We start from the raw sequence: 20,320 nt of genomic DNA, 5'->3' as shown, positions 1-20,320 counted from the left end.
GTCACTCCTCAGCCCCAGGCAATCCGGGTAAGTCCGAGAGGGACTCCAGGGGGAAGATGCAATTATCCCCGGCGACTGTGTGGGTCCTCGGTGAAACGGTCCCAATCCCCGGATCGCAGTCTGGGCTTATTACTGCTGATCTTCGGCCACCATATAAGATCTTCTTGGAGGCTCCGGTCCAGGTGTTTTTACCCTTTCAATGACCATTTTTACACTTCGACGGCAGCAACTGCAGGTGGGATTGACGCAGGGAGAGTTCCCCAGTGTTTTGGGGAAGTCTCTAGAGCAGGAAACGGATTATGTTACGGATTGTCAGGCGAGAGCTATGGAGCCTCTTTAGCGAGCGACCATGCCCGTCGGCCGCTAGCATGATATAAGTTTTCTAATGGTATACTGGAGGGCCGGCATTGCTGTTGGGCTCTCATTGCCAATGGCTCTAGCGCCAGGGTGCACTGGAGTGGGGAGAGCAGGCACCCGTGTCAGTACGGCCACCCACTGTCCAAGCATCTGAGCGGGACTGACCAATGCAGACTCTGGCAACAGGGTCGGTGTAAAGGAATTTAATCAAATCTCAGAATTGATGGCCAATCCCTATTACCTGCAGTACCATAGGAAATGGCTACACTTAGTATACATGGAATGGAATCACAATGGCAAAAGAAAGTGGAGTAAAAAATATGTAAGAACAGTCTGACATAAAATTACACGGGAAGGCTCCATAGTGATTGTGTAGAACAAGCAGATACTCACAGTCTCATAAAAATCCAGAATAAAGTGCAAAAGAAGAGTATTGTATTCCATATGAAGAGCAATGGTTGAAATTCGCCCCACAAAGCGGATAAGCTCAGCCACAGCAGTCACTAATCCAGATAAGGTATCATACCTACAAAGTTAGATAGAAGAGAACATCCATGAAATGGGTCATATTGAGATAGTTTTGGTTTAGTTTCCTAAATTTCACTGGGATAACAAAGCATTGTTTAATATAATTTCAAGTCTAATCACATGAACACACAAAATGTATACCAAGGACTTGAAACAGACCTCCAGACAACATGCAGTTTTTTTTTTATTTCAAATTGTTTTTTAAAATAGACCCGATGGAATGAATTAAAACACTACCTGAATCATTCAGCAGGGTAAATCTACTCGCTCATACTTATCCCAATTAAGTTCATACAAGTTAACTGAAAGCAGAGGTATTGTTGAGTGTATGCACACTACTACTTGTGTGACCTTCGACCTGTGTCCAATGTTGTATGACCTATGGCCCACGACTGGTTTGCTTTACTGCATATAATCTATAGTTATATATTTTTTAACATTAGGGACTGTACTTTCATTTCACATATTCATAAAAATGCAATGTTTTATTTAGTCGTAGCATTACTTCGCACATATTTAGGCTGCATGAATTCTCATATTAATGTGGATGGCATGTCTGCTTCATTAGAATACCTTTTCAAAGTGCTCGTATAGAAGAGTTCTATAGGTTGCCAAGGTATGTCTCAAGCAGAGGGTGTATCCATCTGTTCCAGGAAGATCATTGTTCTAAGGACACATGGCAGACGCAATCTGCTAAAGACAGCCGGTTGTTAGTGGAGGGCAGCTTGCCCTTGGTATCAGGTATGAGATTGCTGGTTTCAACCTTTCAAAATGGCAGATTTCTTAGCTGGTAATGAGTAGCAGATGCTTTGTAAGAAAAGGAAAATAATGAGTAAGAACATGTTAACTTTCTTTTTATCCTCTTGTCTTCATATTTTCTATTGCCACAGTGAGTGGGATATTTGACCATTTCCTTTTACCTATTTTCTTGTACTGGCTTTGGGATCTAATAAAAGTGCTTAATAGCTATACCAATGCGGATGCATTATGCCAGAGACGTACCAAACGCCCCCACGACACCTGCGGTGTGGGCCCCCGAGCTCCAGGGGGCTCTCTCATCACAAGTGGTTGGTGGGCCGAGAAGGGGGGCCCCTCCATGTCGTTTGCAGGGGGGGGGCTCAAGTTTCGTTGCGCCACTGCCTTGTGCTTGTGGTGATTCAGAGGAAAGGCTAAAGGGAACTTATTTACACCTTGTCCATCTCCTGAGGGATGGTCTGGTGTTACAATATGGTTCAAATATCAGGGAAGGAATGAGAGAGGGTTCATGGAACATCTATGTATTTTCTCCGTTCCATACAGTAGATTATCAGATCTTTATTTCCTGTAAGTTAAGTGAAATCTACTAGGTCAGACCAAGATATTTTGGCAAGACAACATTAAAGGGAACCAAAGTGAAGTAGAAAGAGGCGAGATGTGCCATTAAGGAGAATCCATGTAGGCGGACAGCCTTCACTGCAGTGGATACTGAGGTAGTGGATACAGATTATAAAAGTCCGTAGTAGAAAGGGCATGGAGGGAAAGCGGACAAAAAAGTGCTGCATTTTTATAACTTTCCAGGTCAGTCTAAACAAGATTTTAGTCATGACATGTTCTTTCTCACTAACTACTGCTTTTCTGGGTCTGTTCTAGGCATCTTTATACTTCCTTTCATTTTCACTTCCCCTCATCATTTGAATGTTATCCATCATAAAGGAAGGGGCTGGAGGACCAGTCTTAGTGACAGCATGTGCCCAAGTGTTCTCCCAACCAACCTGAAGTCTTTCCTTCGTGCAGAGAGTGATCCGTGGTCAGTATCCTCTGTGGGTTCTGTAGTTTAGAGTAGGTGTCCAGGGCAACCAACATTAGTAAACTTGAGCTGAATAATAAAGTCACTTAATTTAGACTCTCCTTGGGTGAGGACATCAGGCCTTCAAAGTTAACTCTAGGGGGCGGTAAGGTCAAAATGGCACAACGCCATAAACACCAGTCATTCTTAAACTTCTGGTGGTGTTTTAACATCAAAGAACAGCAATACTTTTTACAGGTAATTGAAACTCAAACTAACATTATAAGTAGGTACATTCTTTGCTGCATTTGTTTACTTAAAACCCATCACAATTAAAACAAGGACTAGATGTTAAAATCATCAATAATAAATGTACACAATTTCATTTTGTTATAAAACTTTCGATTAAAACAGATGAAGGAAATCATGATTGACCAGTGGCAATTGGGTCTTCTAAAGTGCTCTCTGCTATGGAAATTTGATTGTGTAGGCAATACATTTTTCACTTGGACATTTGGAGCACTTCGAAATAGCTTCTTTAATTATTCTGACACTAGAATTAGGAAAAATTGGTCTCAAGCATTTATTTCATAGCTCAAGAAGGTTGGGGCAGAGAAAGAATTTGTGCTCAAAAGATTCTTCCTAGGAAATGCATAGCCAGCACAGAGCTTGGTTCACAACGGAGCATTCCAAGGTCCTTCGAATTGTAGGAGTGGAATGTATAAAAGCCGGAATTGTAAAAACTCTTTAAATAAAATTGAATTGATTGTGGGGACCAAGTGCAATTGGCTTCGCATCAAATACATTGGCTGAACGTTTGAGGTTTTATATCTTTATGGTCAATCAACTATCAACGAGGAAAACAGTCTTCGCAGCCTATCAGTAATTTCTCTTCAGAGCAGTTCATCTTAGAAACAACAGATAGTGTTGGCTACTCGTATTCGGTTAGTAGGGAGGTTAATTGAGATACTAAGGATTGTGCCTTCAGAATTGGTGCAATCAGTTTTTCTTTAACGTTTTAGTGTGTCCTCATCTGCGGTCATGCAGTCAAACCAGTTCACCGAAGATCAGAACTCCTATGGCAAAAGGTTCAGTCACCACAATGACAAAAAATAGACCTTCAAATGAAGAAAGTTGATCAGGAAAATAAAAGCGGGCAAAACACTCGAAACAGAGAAATCCTTAAAGGCATGGAAGGAGGTCACATTTTAGGCTTTGCCAAAAACTACTACAGATCCTCTTAACAGGCTTGATTGTGCAAACAGGATGGTTTGGGGGACTTCCTGCTCGGAAGCTAACAAAAGCATTATCAGGAGAGTCCACTACTTTTACGGAAAGCAGGCCCTCACAAAGTTTGCTGGAGAGAAGGGAGACCTTGCTTTCAAAAACTGCCCAACATTAGCAGTTATAACACTTCTCTATAGTAAATCTAAGAAAGCACAAAGACATTTGCATCATAATGACTTCTTGTGTGATCATTCAACACCAATGTGGACAACATTTTTGCCTAGCTCTCCAGTGAAATGGCACCAGACATCTGCGCTCATTAACGTGCGAAAATGCTCCTAAGGATCCATATTGAAACCAAACAACAAAACATTGTTCCAAATGCACCACCAGGCTAACAAGAGATTCACCCTAAATGGCAGACTGCCAACAGCAAGATCCAAGATTAGGCCTCAGTGAAAGGTGAATACATCATGCAAGGAGGCAAGAGCCGACGTTTTCCACTTGAAGATGGATGGAGTACTATCAGATTCGAGAAACCACCCTGGCAACAAACAAGCAAGGTGCAGACACGAACACAAGAGACTGAACCCACACCATAGCATACTGTGGCTGCATCAGGAAGGGGGAAATGGCTGAAGAGGGAGGGGGAAGCAGTGTCCAGATGCACAGTCTGCTACATGTTATGATCATTGCACTCAACCCACAATATAACACCTTATATTTCCGCAACACACAATGTTCCTACCCTAAGAAGACCTTGCCTCACATGGGGTCATAGGTATCCTACACCAGATCACACTAGGTAGAGATGCCCTGTTTGGGCTTTTGTTATCCCATTTAGAAAGGGTTAGATGCCATCTTCAGGTAGTTGGATGTCCATGTGGGTCTCACGGTTTTCTATACGACAATCTATTCCAACAGCCAAAACACTCAAACCTGTAAGCTTATCTGCCAATATGTTAAGGGCCTGAACTCATCAAATAGAAGGCACCAAGTATGGCGTCATCTCCTTAGCATATACCCCATATCATATTTCTATAAGAATTTCACCTCCTCAAAGGGGACCAAGTGTGCATGCATCACACACAATACCCCCGGTTAGAAATTGGGTTACTGGTTGACTGGGATGTGAGCTCTGTTCAAGCAGCAACCACAATCCTAATCAGCGTAAGGCACAAGTCCACTCCAAATTAATGTGCTCTCAAGCCCCTGGTAGCTTGGCACAGAGCAGTCAGGCTGACATTAGAGGCAAAGTGTAAAGTATTTAAACAAACAGTAAAACAGGGAAAACACTGCACAAAGATTTCACACCAGGTTGACCTAGCGCCAAAAAGCACAAAGCTCTAACAAGCAATATCTGATAGATATCCCGGAGATGCACTGCCCCTTCGGCAATGCGTCAGTTCAAAGGCCTGTTATGTGGGCCTTCTGCGTCCGGTCCAATCCAAGCAGCAGTGGCGATGTGTTGGTTCTGATAGAAGTTGTGCTGCTCAGCCGAAGAGATTAGTGGATTCTGCTCGGGAATGTGCTGCTCAGCAGAGGTGATGCGTCTGTTCCGCTGGTAAGCACCTTAGGCCCACATCAAATGGTCCAGGACTAGGATGGCAGTACTTCGCAGGGTAGACTCACAGATGGCCGAGTCTAGGCGCAGGGTGGGTGGAAACCTGCTATGACCCTGCGGCTTCAGATCAGGAGGCCAGCCAACTAGCCTTCGCAGTCACACTGGGTTCAAGAGATGAAGGTCCAATCCTTCTCACCAAGGCAAGATGGCAGCAGGTAAGTACTCCAAAGCAGGAATCCAGCACAGTAGCAGTCCAGCAACGACAGTCTTTCAGCAGCATAGCAGTCCTTCTGCCTGGCAGCGTATCCACAGGTCCAGAAGTGTACTGAAGGGGTGGTGCCTGAGATCCTTTTATACACAGTTGTGCCTTTGAGGTGGGAAGAAGCTTCTAGAGGCATGCCTGTGAAGTGCACAGATGCCCTGCCTTCCCTGATCTGGCTCCAGATGAAGTACAGGGGTATGCAGCGTTTTTATGCCGTCAGGACACATCCTATTTAGGTGCCAGTGATGGCCCACTAAGCCACACCTAAGCTCCCATTGTGTGACCATCTAGGAGAAATACACAAAACCCAACTTCTAACCCACCCAGTCATGTGACCAGACAGGCTGCAGGCACCAAATTGCTAAGGCAAGAAATTGCCAACTTTTAAAATGCAGCATTTTCAGAATTGCAATATAAAATCTGACTTCACAATAAGCTGGATTTTAAATTAGGATTCCAGAGACAAACAGAATCAGTTATATCACCCCCTTTGGAAATTGCACTTCTAGAATGCAATAATGTAATTCCAATGCTATCCTAGGTGATAGATTGGCATTGCAGTTGCGAAAAAAATGCAATAAGGTAATTCCAATGCTATCCTATGTGATAGATTGGCATTGCAGTTGCAAAACAAACCAGAAGAGTTTTTTTCACTAGCAAGACATAAAAACTTGTACTTGTCCAACATTTTAAATACATTGCACCCTACCCTCGGGGCAGTCCATGGCCTACCTTAAGAGAGATATACATTTATTTAAAAGGAAGGATTGGGCCGGGCAAAAGTTTTATTTTGCCAGGTCGAAATGGTAGTGTATACTGCACACAAAAGCTAAGCAATGACAGGCCGGAGACCTGTTTAAAGAGCTACTTAAGTGAGTGGCACAATCAGTGCTGCATACTCACTAGTAGAATTTAATTTACAGGTCCTTCGCACATGTAGAGCCACATAACTCGAGACTTAAGTAAATTAAATGTGTCAATTGTGTATAAGCCAATGTTACCATGTTTTAAGGAGAGAGCAGAACCACTTTAGCACTGGTTATCTGTGGTAAAGTGCATTATGAATTCAGCAAAAAAGGGGAGGAAGAAGGCAAAACAATTGGAGGTGACAGTGCAGAGAGGGCCATTTCCAAAGCCGCCTCTGACCTGGGTTTCAGTGGGAAAAAATATAGCTGGAATGACCATACTTGCAATAAGTCTGACAGTAGGCAATCACTCAGGGTAGCATTCCAACCCAGCATTTTTTTACCCACCATGCACCTCAGTTTGAACCCAGTCACTTGCAAATCAGTCTTGACCCTGCTCCAATAGGAACAGCCCAACAAAAACTGCTAGGCCAGGTCCTCCCTGGACTGGAACACAAGCAACCAAGACCGGGTTTGCCCTGACTCATTGTCGTCAGTCAGGTGTGTAGCTTGGTTCAAGTGGCTATGGGTTAGATGTACGAAGCCTATTTGCAGTCACAAATATACAGTTTACAGAATCGTGCCGTTTACGAGGGATAAAAAGCCTTTTCTAATGTATCAAACCCAACTTGCGATTCAATAAAACATTACTGAATCACAATTTGGGTTTGCGAGCTAATAACGATTCGGTATTGTGAAGGGATGCGTTTAGGGAGTCCCTTCCAAAACATTCATACTTTACTAACAAATGAAAGTTGGTGTTAACCCATTCGCAAATGTGAGGGGGTCCCCATGGGACTCCTCCCCCTCTGAGAATGTTTTAAAAATAAAAATGAAATGTTTTCTTTTTTAAACTCATCCCATTTTCCTTAAAAACGACAGCTTTATTTCAAAGCAATCACAGGCATGGTGGTCGGTCACCCCAGCAGACCACTATCCCTGTGATGGTTGCTCTTGCTTAAGCATCATAAGGTGTAAGCTGTGTTTAGGACCCACACTGGTACCTACAACTTGTCCAGAGTGTCAACTAACTCTGGCGGTGAGGTGATTTGATTTTGAGTATTGCCTTTGTGATGTGTGAGTGACTGTTTGCACATCCAAGTTAATCATCTGATGTGTTTAGTGTATATATCTTTCTGATTTCTTGCAGGACATCCAGTATTATCTGCTTCAGTTTTATTTCATATTATTATCCATGCATTTAACAGATTAATTTGGGGGATATATATATATATATATATATATATATATATCCATAGGTTTCAGGCCGTATATAGTTAGGAATTAGCATTTAAAGAACCATTGAAATTGCTCCTATATAGTTAGTTGTACTAACTATATTTCGCGCACCCGCAATCCACTGCTGATGATGTCACATATTACATCATTCATGACATGGTCAGTGACATCACTGATGACATCACTGATGACATCTCATTTGACATCACTGATCACATCACTGATAATATCATTAATGTGATAATACGATGCACCTCCTCACACTCTAATATAACCTTTGATACACCCAGTGTTAAATACAGACAAGCATTCTTGAAACCATTGACACACCAATACCAGTTACTACATACGCACTCACTGATTCCTAGGTCTACACATTCACTCATTCACCCATAGAATCACTCATACATACAGTCACTCATCAATACAACACTATCATATGCACTCATACACCTATACAGACACTCGCACACTGCCACTCATCCATGGAGTTACTCACACACCTAGTCAGTCATGCAAATAATCAATCACACTTCCATTTCCTCAACTATACAGTTATACACACAACACCTTACTTATTCAAACATATACTAACACATACTTACTCTATTATACAATCACTGATACAAGTACACAATGTTCCATATAGCCACTCACACATTCACTGGCTCTCATGTATAGTCATTTATATATGCCAAATCTCACATGCACTGTATTTTACACATGTACTTTCTTGCACATGTAGCACTGAGATATCCATTCACTCACCAACACACCCACACACCCATGCACACAGTCAACCGCCCATATAGCTGTTTCCACATGCACTCTTGAACTCATCACCTAGTGAATCAACTGCTCACACATCTATGCACAGAGTTACACACCTCCCAGCCACCCACACACACACTCAGTCTCCCATTCAAATACTTGGGCAACCAATCAATAACCCATATAGCCACTCATATAGCTACTGATCAACACATGCAGCAGCTTACACAACAACAGACATACTGATGCACACATTCAGACAGTTTAGTCACTAACCCATGCATTTAGTAAGACACTTAATCACTCACTCATACAGTCAGTCACGCACCTACTAAATCCTTCATCCAGACACTTCTACATCCACTCATTCTTCAATATGTAAAACATATTTTAACTTTACAGAAACACACAGTCACTGGATGATGTCATCAGTGATGTCATCCATCAATGATGTCACTGACCATGTCATGAATGATGTAATATGTGACATCATCAGCAGTGGATTGCGTGTGCGCGAAATATAGTTAGTACAACTAACTATATAGGAGCAATTTCAATGGTTTTTTAAAATGCTAATTCCTAACTATATAAGGCCTGAAACCTATGTTTTTTTAAGTGTATATATATATATATATATATATATATATATATATATATATATATATATATATATATATATATATATATATATATATATATATATACATACATACACACACACATGAGAACGCACAGAACAGCAGCAGGTCACACATACCTTTATTTGAGGGGAACCGGCATAACTGTCCTGATTTGTTGTGCGCCTGACCGGTTTCGGAGCCCCCTGCTCCTTAATCATAGGAGTGGCATCGATGATGTCTGCAGGTATTTTCAAGCTGTTTATACATTTTAAAGCTGCATGCTGATTGGTTTGTGGCCCCCTGGTGGACTGCTCCGGTGCACGATTCCTTGCGCAGCATGCTGGGCTTTGTAGTTTACTTGAAAACGAAAATTTCTACCCCTCGGTGGGTCCTGCATTCAACGAGTTATTTAATCCATAATTATTGCCCTCTGGTGGGCCTCAGAACAGCAGATGCGTGGTTCAATTTTACATTTACTGCTGTTTCACTCATGAGCTTGCAAGGTTCAAGCCCCGTGGTCCTTGAAGACAGTGCAATCGGTGGTGCAGTTCTCCACGGCTTGGACTGCCGTGATAATTAATTCCCGAAGTTGCCCAAAAGCATGAGAACGCACAAAACAGTAGCAGGTTACACAAACCTTTATTTGAGGGGAACCGGCATAACTGTCCTGATTTGTTGTGCGCCTGACCTGTTTCGGAGCACCCTGCTCCTGCTCCTTAATCATAGGCGTGGCATTGCTGATGTCTGCAGGTATTTTCAAGCTCTTGTGTGCTTTCTCATACTTTTGGGCAACTTCGGGAAATATATATATATATATATATATATATATTACCTACTGGCGGTCGCTAGTAGGTAGTTCTAGTTAGGACCTACTTTCCATAGGAAATTCACAACATTCTATTTGGAACCAGTGGACGAATCTTCGTGAACTTCTCCAAGAAAATGGTCTGCTCGGTTCCGCTCCTTCCCTGAAAGTTTGGGGGCGATTAGTCAAGCGGGGGCCGGGAAAAAAGGGGGGTCCCAAAACGTATTTTTCCCATGCAATTTTCCATAGAGACCTTTAGCCAGGGCTACAGCCCTAATGGCTGAACGGAATTACTTGAAATTTGGCAGAGAGGCTTTGATACGACGCGTAACCTCGAAGCGTATTCGTAGCGTATGCTGAGAATGATTCAATCAATCAATCAATCAATCATCGCATTTATAAAGCGCACTACTTACCCAGAGGGTCTCAAGGCGCTGGGGGAGGGGGATCTGCTACTTCTCGAACAACTAGGTCTTGAGTTGCTTCCTGAAGGCGAGGTGGTCCTGGGTCAGGCGGAGGTGGGTGGGGAGGGAGTTCCATGTCTTGGCGGCGAGGTAGGAGAAGGACCGTCCCCCTGTGGTGGCTCTGCGGATGCGGGGGACGGCGGCGAGAGCGTGGCTGGTCGATCGAAGCTGGCGTTTGGGAGCGTAGAAGTTGAGGCGGCTGTTGAGGTATCCTGGGCCTTGGCTGTGTAGGGCTTTGAGTGCGTGGGTGAGGAGACGGAAGGTGATTCTCTTGTTGACCGGGAGCCAGTGCAGATCTCTCAGGTGTCCGGAGATGTGGCTGCGACGTGGGATGTCAAGGATGAGTCGTGCTGAGGCGTTCTGGATCCGCTGGAGTCTCTTCTGGAGTTTGGCGGTGGTTCCGGCGTAGAGGGTGTTGCCGTAGTCCAGACGGCTGGTGACGAGGGCCTGGGTGACCGTCTTCCTGGTCTCGGTGGGGATCCACCGGAAGATCTTACGTAGCATGCGCAGGATGTTGAAGCACGACGAGGAGACGGCGTTGACTTGTCTGGTCATGGAGAGGGAGGAGTCCAGGATGAAGCCCAGGTTGCGTGCGTGGTCTGTTGGTTTGGGTGCGCTGCCTAGGGCGGGGGGCCACCAGGAGTCGTCCCAAGCGGCGGGTGAGGATCCCAGGATGAGGACTTCCGTCTTGTCCGAGTTCAGTTTCAGGCGGCTGTTCTTCATCCATTCGGCTACCTCTTTCATCCCTTCGTGAAGGTTGGCTCTGGCGGTGGCGGGGTCGTTGGTAAGGGAGAGGATCAGCTGGGTGTCGCCGGCATAGGAGATGATGTTGAGGTTGTGCTGGCGTGCGATGTCTGCGAGGGGGCTCATGTAGATGTTGAAGAGGGTTGGACGGAGCGAGGAGCCTTGAGGGACGCCGCAGATGACTTCGGTGGCTTCAGATCTGAACGGAGGGAGGCGGACTCTCTGTGTCCTTCCGGTGAGGAAGGAGATGATCCACTCCAGTGCCTTCTCCTGGACTCCGACGTTGCTGAGGCGTTGTACTAGGGTACGATGGCAGACAGTGTCGAAGGCCGCGGAGAGGTCGAGGAGGATGAGGGCCGCTGTTTCTCTGTTGTCGAGCAGCGCTCGGATGTCATCTGTGACTGCGATCAGGGCGGTCTCGGTGCTGTGGTTGGCCCGGAAGCCAGACTGCGAGGGGTCGAGGGATCCGTTCGTCTCGAGGAAGGCGGCCAGCTGCTTGTTGTCGGTCTTCTTGATGACTTTTGCAGGAAACAGGAGCAGCGAGATGGGGCAGTAGTTTTTGAGGTCGGTGGGGTCAGGCGATGGCTTCTTGAGTAGAGCGCTGAGTTTGGCGTGCTTCCAGCTCTCCGGGAAGGTAGCGGTGTCGAAGGAGGTGTTGATGATGTCCCGCAGGTGGGGTGCGATGATAGCGTCGGCCTTGTTGAAGACGTGGTGAGGGCAGGGGTCGGTCGGAGATCCGGAGTGGATGGAGTTCATCGTGCGGACGGTGTCTTCGGTGCTGATCGGAGTCCACGCGCGGAGGGTGGTGGTGGTGGTGGTTCGGTCGTGGTGTTCGTCGGTTGAGTGCTGAAGCAGTTGTGTATGTCCGCAATCTTGTTGTGGAAGTAGGAGGTGAGGGAGTTGCAGAGGTCTTGCGAAGGGGTGATGTCATTGTTTCCGGCGTTGGGGTTGGAGAGCTCTTTGACGATGTTGAAGAGTTCTTTGCTGTTGTGTGCGTTGTTGTCCAGTCGTTCCTTGAATGCAGTTTCCTTGGTGGCGCGGATGAGTTGGTGGTGTTTTCGGGTGGCGAGCTTGAGGGCAGTCATGTTGTCCGGTGTTGGGTCTCTGCACCAGGTTCTCTCGAGGGCTCGGCAGTTCTTCTTGGAGCTCTTGAGATCGTCGGTGAACCATGGGGCTTTCTTGCTACCGGGTCTGCTGGGCGGGGTCCTCAGGGGGGCGAGCTCGTCTGCGCAGTCGGTGATCCACTTCGTGAGGTTGGTGGCCGCCTGGCTAGGGTTCGTTGTGCTGGTGGGAGGGTTCATGCTCAGGGAGGACGCGAGCTGGTCGGCTGTACAAAGCAGTACAAACTATGGTGTGATCACTCTCTCACTGTCAAATCAGAGCACAGGGCGCGCTCTGAGAATGATTAGAAGTGGTCACTCAATGGAGATCCAATTCAGGTGTGTGGCTTATCCACAGTATAATAACATTATTTTTTAACCTGGTTAAGTTTGAGGTTTGCATGAAATACTATGCTATAGGCAGATATGGATGTTTTGGCAGCGCTTATGTCCATGAAGCTTGGTTATTACCATTTACATATAGGTGTCTGAGGGAGGGCAAAGAAGTCTATGTGAATGGCGAGGATTGCACAATAGTACCACATCACTCCTTAATTTGTAGACACATACAATTGCATGGCTCTTGTATACAAGATGCGCCTGATTTGGACTGAGTTTTGAAAGGTTGTCCGACACCTATCATAACAACATTCCGTTTACTGGAAACGGGAGTTATTTATGGAGATTGTTGTTCAATGTTAGCAGGCATCGCTTACATGATTACGGTAACTGAGCGTGTGGTTTGATTTAAAAAAAGTTGTGTTAACTCCTCTGCATGGGAAGCTGGATGTTTCCATCTGGCGGTCGATTTCGACCTTGAAAGCAGAGTCAACCAAATGAGTCGTATAAGAGCGCTATTGTCTCAAAAAGAGGTCGCTCTAATATCTGGTACAGAAACATTTGTCCTTTATGTACAGGGCTCGAAAATTCCACTCGACTGCTCGCATAGTCGAGCTAAATTTAACACGGTTGAGCTGTTTTTAGGTACTACTCTCCCTTTCTGGCGAGTAGGAAAACAAACCTACTTTTGTCCTCTGTCTGTAAAACTGAACAAATAAGACAAGATAACAAGATTTAAAGTCATTGTTATTGCTCACAAAGTTAATGAGCAATAAAGATGCCTTTAAATCTTGTTATCTTGTCACATTTGCTCCGCTTTCAGAGACGGAAGTCAAGTAGGTTGCAGTTAGGTCGAGGACATTTTTAGGGCTCGCCTTGTGTTGCAGCGCGAAGCGCTGCCGCTAGCGAGCCTTATTGTCGTTGTGAAGGCCTTCCCAAGTGGTACAGACCGGTGCATGAGCAGACACGGGTCTGTGAACGCGCGAGCCGCAGGGAACGCCAACGTGCACGCTCACGGTGTCACGCTCCTGCCCTCCCGCGTCTCTTCAAAGGCGTGCTCCAGGCCAACTTGTTTTAATCCAGGAGACCGCTACAGATGTCATCAACTCCATATCGCCAGCCGCTAAGACGAGGGCTTTACCGATGCCTCCAAGAAAGCTAAATAGAGCATCTTGGCCGGTGATTGAGGGAAGGTGGGTGAAAGGGTGGGGTGGGGCAGGGAGAGCCCCTCGCCCCTCAGATCCTTTGGTAAACAGAAGGCTCTGCAATCATAATTGGAGCAAGTGCTCCACGGGAGTCAGGCAGAGTTAGATCACATTTCTACTCACAGCCCCAACAACGAGCTTAAGGACACAGGACTGTAACACATTAGTAAACTGACAATGCAATTGCAGTTACTTCACTGGCTGGTCAATAAATAAACACCCCCTGTGCTGGACCTGTCTGCAGTGCAGATACTTGTACGAGACTTACATTACTAAGCAAAGAGGCTCAGCCACAGACTCAGGGGACAAGGGCAGTGCACACATTCCAGCAGCCTGGCCAGTTGGGGGAGAGCACCACCGGGCTATCCAGTCCAATCCTTCCGCTCGCCACCCTGATTTATGCCGCACTCTGTCCAGTTCAGAATCAAACCTCTCCAACCTCCTCTACCACCGTTTGTGTTCTGTTCAGTGCATCCCTACTGCGGGGTTCCACTTCTACACGTTCCACCCATCTGCCTTCCTTTGTTCCTGCCCTCATTTGATGTGTTTCCTGTCCAGAATCCCCTCTAAGCTAAGAACCCTCTCTTAGTCTGTCAGTCGACCCCTGCCTTCCACTGCCGATTTCTCCTCTTTTTTTCAAGCTCTTTTTATTTGTAACTATTGAAAATGTGTTCCCTTTAAAGGGTATGCCAGGTTAACCTATATTTTCGGGGAAAACCCAAATGAATATTTCACAGCAGCTAAATCGTCGCTGTACCTCAAAGAGTGAAAGAATACGCATGATGACTAAGTCACTGTGGACAATAACAAACTTTGACTTCTGCAGCTTATATTTGGATGCTTTTACACAGTTACAAATTCATTTTGGGTAGTTGTAATTGGACAACCTTCACAAATAAAATTGACAGCAAGAGGGCAAACATAAAACAATGGCCTGGACTGTCAGAGTTGACCATTTTCCATAACACACATAGGTCTTAGGTGCTTATATCATGCTAAGCAGAGGCAGCTCCGTCGTTGGAGCGAGTGAGCATCACCCCACTGAAATGCCCCCTAAAACCCCAGAAACGAAAAATAAAACAATCATTTATAACCATTTAATCTTTCATCTTCCTGTCCAGAACCGGGTGTCAGGACAAGTCGGAGGTTGCTGAGTGGCAACAGGGAGGAGTGGGGGGCAGAGTGCTGCCTTTGCACTGTTTAAAGTGTGCATGTCTCTTTGGCCAGCCCTCTTGCGATGGCCAGCCAGATATGCGCACTACAAACCTCTCAACAAGTGCAGGCCTCCAGTGCGCTGGGCAGCATCGAATAAGGCCACTCCCTCCAATCAGGGCACTGCTGACAATTTGGATGTATGCAGAGCCAGGACTGATCAAGGGAGCTACAGCATCCTGCACCTCCTTGGGCGATTGAAGAGGTTCAGGTAAGTGTTTGATGTCTCAATATAATTTTGCGTGTGCGCTGGCCCGCTTCCCTTCCCCGTGAAGGTCATCCATCACTGTTGCTAAGTTGACGATTGTTTCTGTGATTGCACTTTTGAACGTCATGGACTTTAAATTCGAGCAAGCTGCATCTGTGACATTTGCCTTTTTTTTTTTTTTTTACAATTGTTCAAGCTACATTCGGAATTTGTGTATACTTAGGCAAGTAAACGCATGCTAAACATAATATATTCTTCTGTGGTGGGGGCACGAAAGTCGCTTAATTTTTTTAGGCACAGAGAGATAAGTCACTTGCCCAGAAGCAGAGGATGTTGCGGCGGGGACGCTGTCCCAGCTTCACTTTTAAGACTCTTGTACATCGTTATATCGCTGTGGTGTTATTTCAGGGTAAAATCATTAGAAAAGAATACATAAAAATAAGCATAGACATTGTGGTGTTCGCTTGTAAGTATATGACATTGATAGAGACACTTGAAACAAGCATTGGCATAGCCAATAGGTCTCACCTTTGGGACTTTATAAGTGCTTAGCCATGCAACAGTTGATGTTGTTGCCCCAAGGATATTGTGCTGCATAACTAAACACCTATAAGGTCCCAAAGGCGAGACCTATTGGCTATGCCAATGCTTGTTTAAGGTACTAGCCCTGCAGGACTAGTACCATTTTGGGGATTTTTCGAGCCCTGATATAGCTAACACCCACACAGAAGTGCATGATTTATTAACTACAGACGTGCTCTTAAATTTTGGGGAGTTAATTTAGAGTATCTTTAATGTGTCGTTGACTACGGGGTTCTTACTTTTTTAAAGTTAGAAGCAGTGGCCTTGTGACTTCTGTAGAAAGTATATTTGGTGTCTTTTTGGGATTTTTTCATTCGATTTTTCCAGCATCTTTCGTGGATTGCGCTTAATGCTCGCATTAGTTGCCGGTGTGCTTTTATTAATTTGTTTACATAAATATGGATGTACATCCTGCAGCAGACGATCATGTGCCTCGCCTGTTGCTGCTCCGCAACGGAATGCTTAGTTACTATGGAGCGCTGCCTCTTGCAACGTAGAGTGCAGCTTATGGATTATTGTTTCAATACTCCTTTTTCACATGCGTTCAACCTGTGTTCAATTGCCTGAGCTGCGATTTCGACTGGGCCCTGGATTTGGGTCTCTGCAGTACGGTGTCTCCCAATGCGGATTATGACCAGTTGATTAGCCCCTTATGGTTCATGACTTGCTCTGTTCTGGCGGCGGGATTATGGCTTTAGCAGCGACACATGGAATAATGGGACGTTGGAATGTTTTTGCAGCGGCGCTTGAGCTCTTGGCACGCAGTTACATTGAAGATGACCAGAGTTTTCCTCTGATGGTGATAAAGGCTCAGGTCGTTGAGGAACATGTATGTTCATTCCCACTATTGAATTGGATGGCTGAAATGTTTTCAGATGAGAACAATGACTTCCAGTTGGAGGCTGTTGCTACATACTGTGCTTACAAGCTGTTGGATTAAGACTGATTTTGCTACGTATTCTTTATTATTTAGTTACTGCTTTCTATCAAAGAGTGTATAACTTTTTTTTAAATGTGAACTTGACTCTGCTTTTTAGGCTTGGACTCTGCGTTCCTAATTCGCCCACAATTAGATCACGTGCTTTGATCAAGAAAGGGTGCCGTGGGGCTGAGCGTTGCACTCACACCCTGTTAAGTTAGTATGGGTTTATAAGAAGCTTACACACTATTTTTGCTTTCCTGCTCTGCTTTGCACACAACACGTACTTGTGATATTGTTTAGAGAAGGCTGAGTATTTTGCTTTATATGAGAATAATTTGGTATGCTAGATTTGTAAACTGCCTCACTAGTTTTGTGTGTATGAGAGCACGGAACATCAAGGTTATCTTGAATGCTGTGTCTGTTATTCAGAATGATCCTCGAACTTGAGAGCCATAATACATATGGAGCTGTGGCCACCTCTGATACTTGCATGTTTCATAATCCATTGTGGAGGCAAAGTTACACACAGTTGGAGAACATTCGTATCTTGACAGTTTGTGGAGCACTGAATGTGATCCACTACTGCTGAGTACCAGAGGTATGGGTCTACCCATGTAATCCTATGAGACTTTCTGTAGTTCTAAAGTAATCTGCTAGGTAGGGAGGGTGAAATGTAGGTATATTTTAAATTTGTTTACCTTTAGCATTATAGGATGCTTTCCCCGTTTGTATTTCATAGAATAGTAACAATGCTGACAACCTTGTTTCTGATAATATGTTTGGTTGTATTTTCTAAGGTACTGTGGATGAGATTATGGCGTTCGAAGTAAACATTTAAAAGCTGCACGTGTCTTTATTTACATCTTGTTTTTGACTGGTGTAAGTATATTGAAAGTGTTTTTGTTATCCACTTTACTTCATGTAATCTAAGTCGCATGTTCTGGGTTGACTGGTCATTGGTGTTTTTGCTCTAGGGCGAAGAACCAATGAGTCACTGATTGCTAGTTTGGTAGGGTGTTTGTGTAGTAAGGTGGGTTTTGGTACACCGTAATTGACTGAGGTCCTAAGTCTTTATGCACAGTTCTGTGTAAGCAGAATTCCTGGAACAGTAGTTACAACAAAAAGACTCGTAAAGGGCTTGCACTTTGAATATGAATATAAAATAGAATAGTTGATAATCACAGCTAAGAAATGCAGCAATTAGATGTATGTGTGGATGATGTGTAGATTGAGTGGAAGATGAAAAATGTGAAAAATAAGAAAGGTTGGAGAGATGCAAATTACCCACTGCATTGCCAGTCAAGTGGATCTTTGTATTTCCAGGTCATTACATAGATAGGGTGTTGGAGCAAGAGAAACTAGTACAACAACTAAGGAAGAAAGCTATATTGATGCAAAAGTGGCGCAAGGGGCTTGTAAACCTGCCCGCAGTGTGTGGTATAAAAGACGCAAGAAAGGACAGAAGTGTGCAAATTACCCACTGCTATTCATGGGTAGTAGTTACCAAGAAGGCTGAATAAAGGGACTGCACTTTGAATTAAAGAAGAATAATTGATAAGCTAAGGCAAGAATGGTAGCAAGTAGGTGCGTGTATTTGTGGTTATGTTGATTGAGTGGAAGATGACTAAGGTTAAAAATTAGAGAGGTTGCAGAAATGCACACTTTCCATTTCTTTGTAAAGGAAATGGGTGTTTAGTTTTCCAGTGCATAAATATATATCCACTGAAAAAACCATAGGTTTCACATACCACGTGCCACCATATACCCAGATAGCGGTAAATATTGCACACCACATTATATTAAGTGCAGAATAATTCTAACATGGCATACATACAGAATTCACCCAGAATGTGGTGAAAATTGAATACCACAATAGTGTATGCCCAATCAATCCGACTGTGCTCATAAAGAATACTCTAGCTTACCCACAATCGTCAGGTGTTGGGCCTCAACTAGAGAAACCCGGGTGTGGGGCTCAGGGTGCACTCTGTCCTATAGTGAAACTATAGGAGAGAGTCCTATATGAAGGTATGGTTCATAGCTACTGGTGCACTCAGTTCTGTTGAGAAGTTGCATTTACGGACAAAAGAGATGGGAAGCTCGAAAGGAGACCGGGATACTAACAAATACCCAAAATGAATAAAGAATAAAGGAAACATGTATTGCCATACACGGGACATGGAATATCTGCCCTAGTGTAAAGCTATAGGTAAGATGACCTATAAGGAAAAAAGTTACAGAATTATGGAGCCAAAACTGTGTATCAGCATGTGTCAAAGTGGCATAAAGACACATCTGGCATAGCGCATTCAAAAAACCCATCAGGGATCCATGGCCCGTTTCACTTAATGTGCTCACTAGCTTGCCAAAAACGCTTTGGGCAACTATAAGCAAGTATAAATTCATACGTAACAATGGGCATGAAGTAACTGCTAAACAGGACAAAAGAAACACATTGGCAAATGACAACTGTAATGTGCAATTAGGCCGGGCATCTTATCTTGAAGACAGTTAATTGCTTTGCTGAGGTCAGCTTTATAGAAAAATGTGTTCAGCTCTTGTATCAGTCTATGATAGGACGTTTGATGTTATCAAGATAAGCTTGACAGTCTTGTTAGCGGGCTGTCTGAGTTATAGATTTCAGACTACTACATGGAAGATATGTAGGATTTTTTTTGTTTGAGTCATGAATTTGGCTGCTTTGCTCATTATTGCTGTGATGTTAGAATTTTGCTTTTAGATAATTCACTACTATTTTTCCTGCTTTGTTAAACTCTTTTGTGTTGAGGTTAATAATGGACATATACGCTCTTCAACGATTTATATTTAGTTTGTATTTCATAATGTTTAGCTGGTTTATTCAATTCAGGATATTTGTAAAGCGCACAGCTACCTCCATAGAGGTGTCCTGCCGCTAGCAACCAGACTGAAGGGAAGAGAGAAAGTGAAAAACTTACTTCGCCATCATATCCTAAAAGCGGATTCCGAGGGGATGCAGCAAAGACCACGGCAGAGCATCCCACAATTTAGAAGCAAAGTAGGTAAAAGAACTGCCACCTCCTCTAGCTTTACAAATACGAGGAATATGGAGACGTTTCAAGCTGTTTGCTCTCAGGGCTCTGGACTGGAAATAAGGTGTCAGTCTCTTAAAAAGCTATAGAGAGCCCATGTGATTGGAGGCTCTAAAGACTAAAGTAAGAGATTCAAATTGAATTCTCTTGATCATGAGTATAAGAAAACCAGGCTTGCAGATAAAGGGTGTCAGGAGAGAAAAGAGGAATACAGTGAATGGAGATTAAGAGGATTATATTACAGAGAACATAACCGCCCAACCCCTCTCTCCCCCCTCCCCAACATACACAAAGTTGATGAGCTACTGCCCATCTGAGATGGGAGGTCAAAACGTCTTAGAATCCGATGCTGGGGTTGTTACATTATCAGCTGTTATCTAAATATAAATGATCAAAACAAAATATAGTAGGCTTTAACAAGGGTCTAATC

At 44.3% G+C, this 20,320-nt stretch overlaps 1 protein-coding gene across 2 annotated transcripts in view; it reads right to left on the bottom strand.

The window, feature by feature from the left end:
• Nucleotides 1–20,320, bottom strand: part of CENPI (centromere protein I) — a 508,210-nt gene that overhangs the window by 98,156 nt on the left and 389,734 nt on the right. For both annotated transcript variants that reach the window (XM_086964635.1, XM_086964636.1), the window contains exon 16: nt 751–883. In XM_086964635.1, the coding sequence (XP_086820761.1) occupies nt 751–883 (133 nt within the window). The remainder of the gene's footprint in view (nt 1–750; nt 884–20,320) is intronic.

This window comes from Lissotriton vulgaris, chromosome 4_1 (assembly GCF_964263255.1).
Source record: "Lissotriton vulgaris chromosome 4_1, aLisVul1.2, whole genome shotgun sequence".
In the NCBI taxonomy this organism is placed as follows: domain Eukaryota; kingdom Metazoa; phylum Chordata; class Amphibia; order Caudata; family Salamandridae; genus Lissotriton; species Lissotriton vulgaris.
Note: the sequence above shows the minus strand (reverse complement) of the source record. Positions and strands in the feature narration are given on the sequence as shown.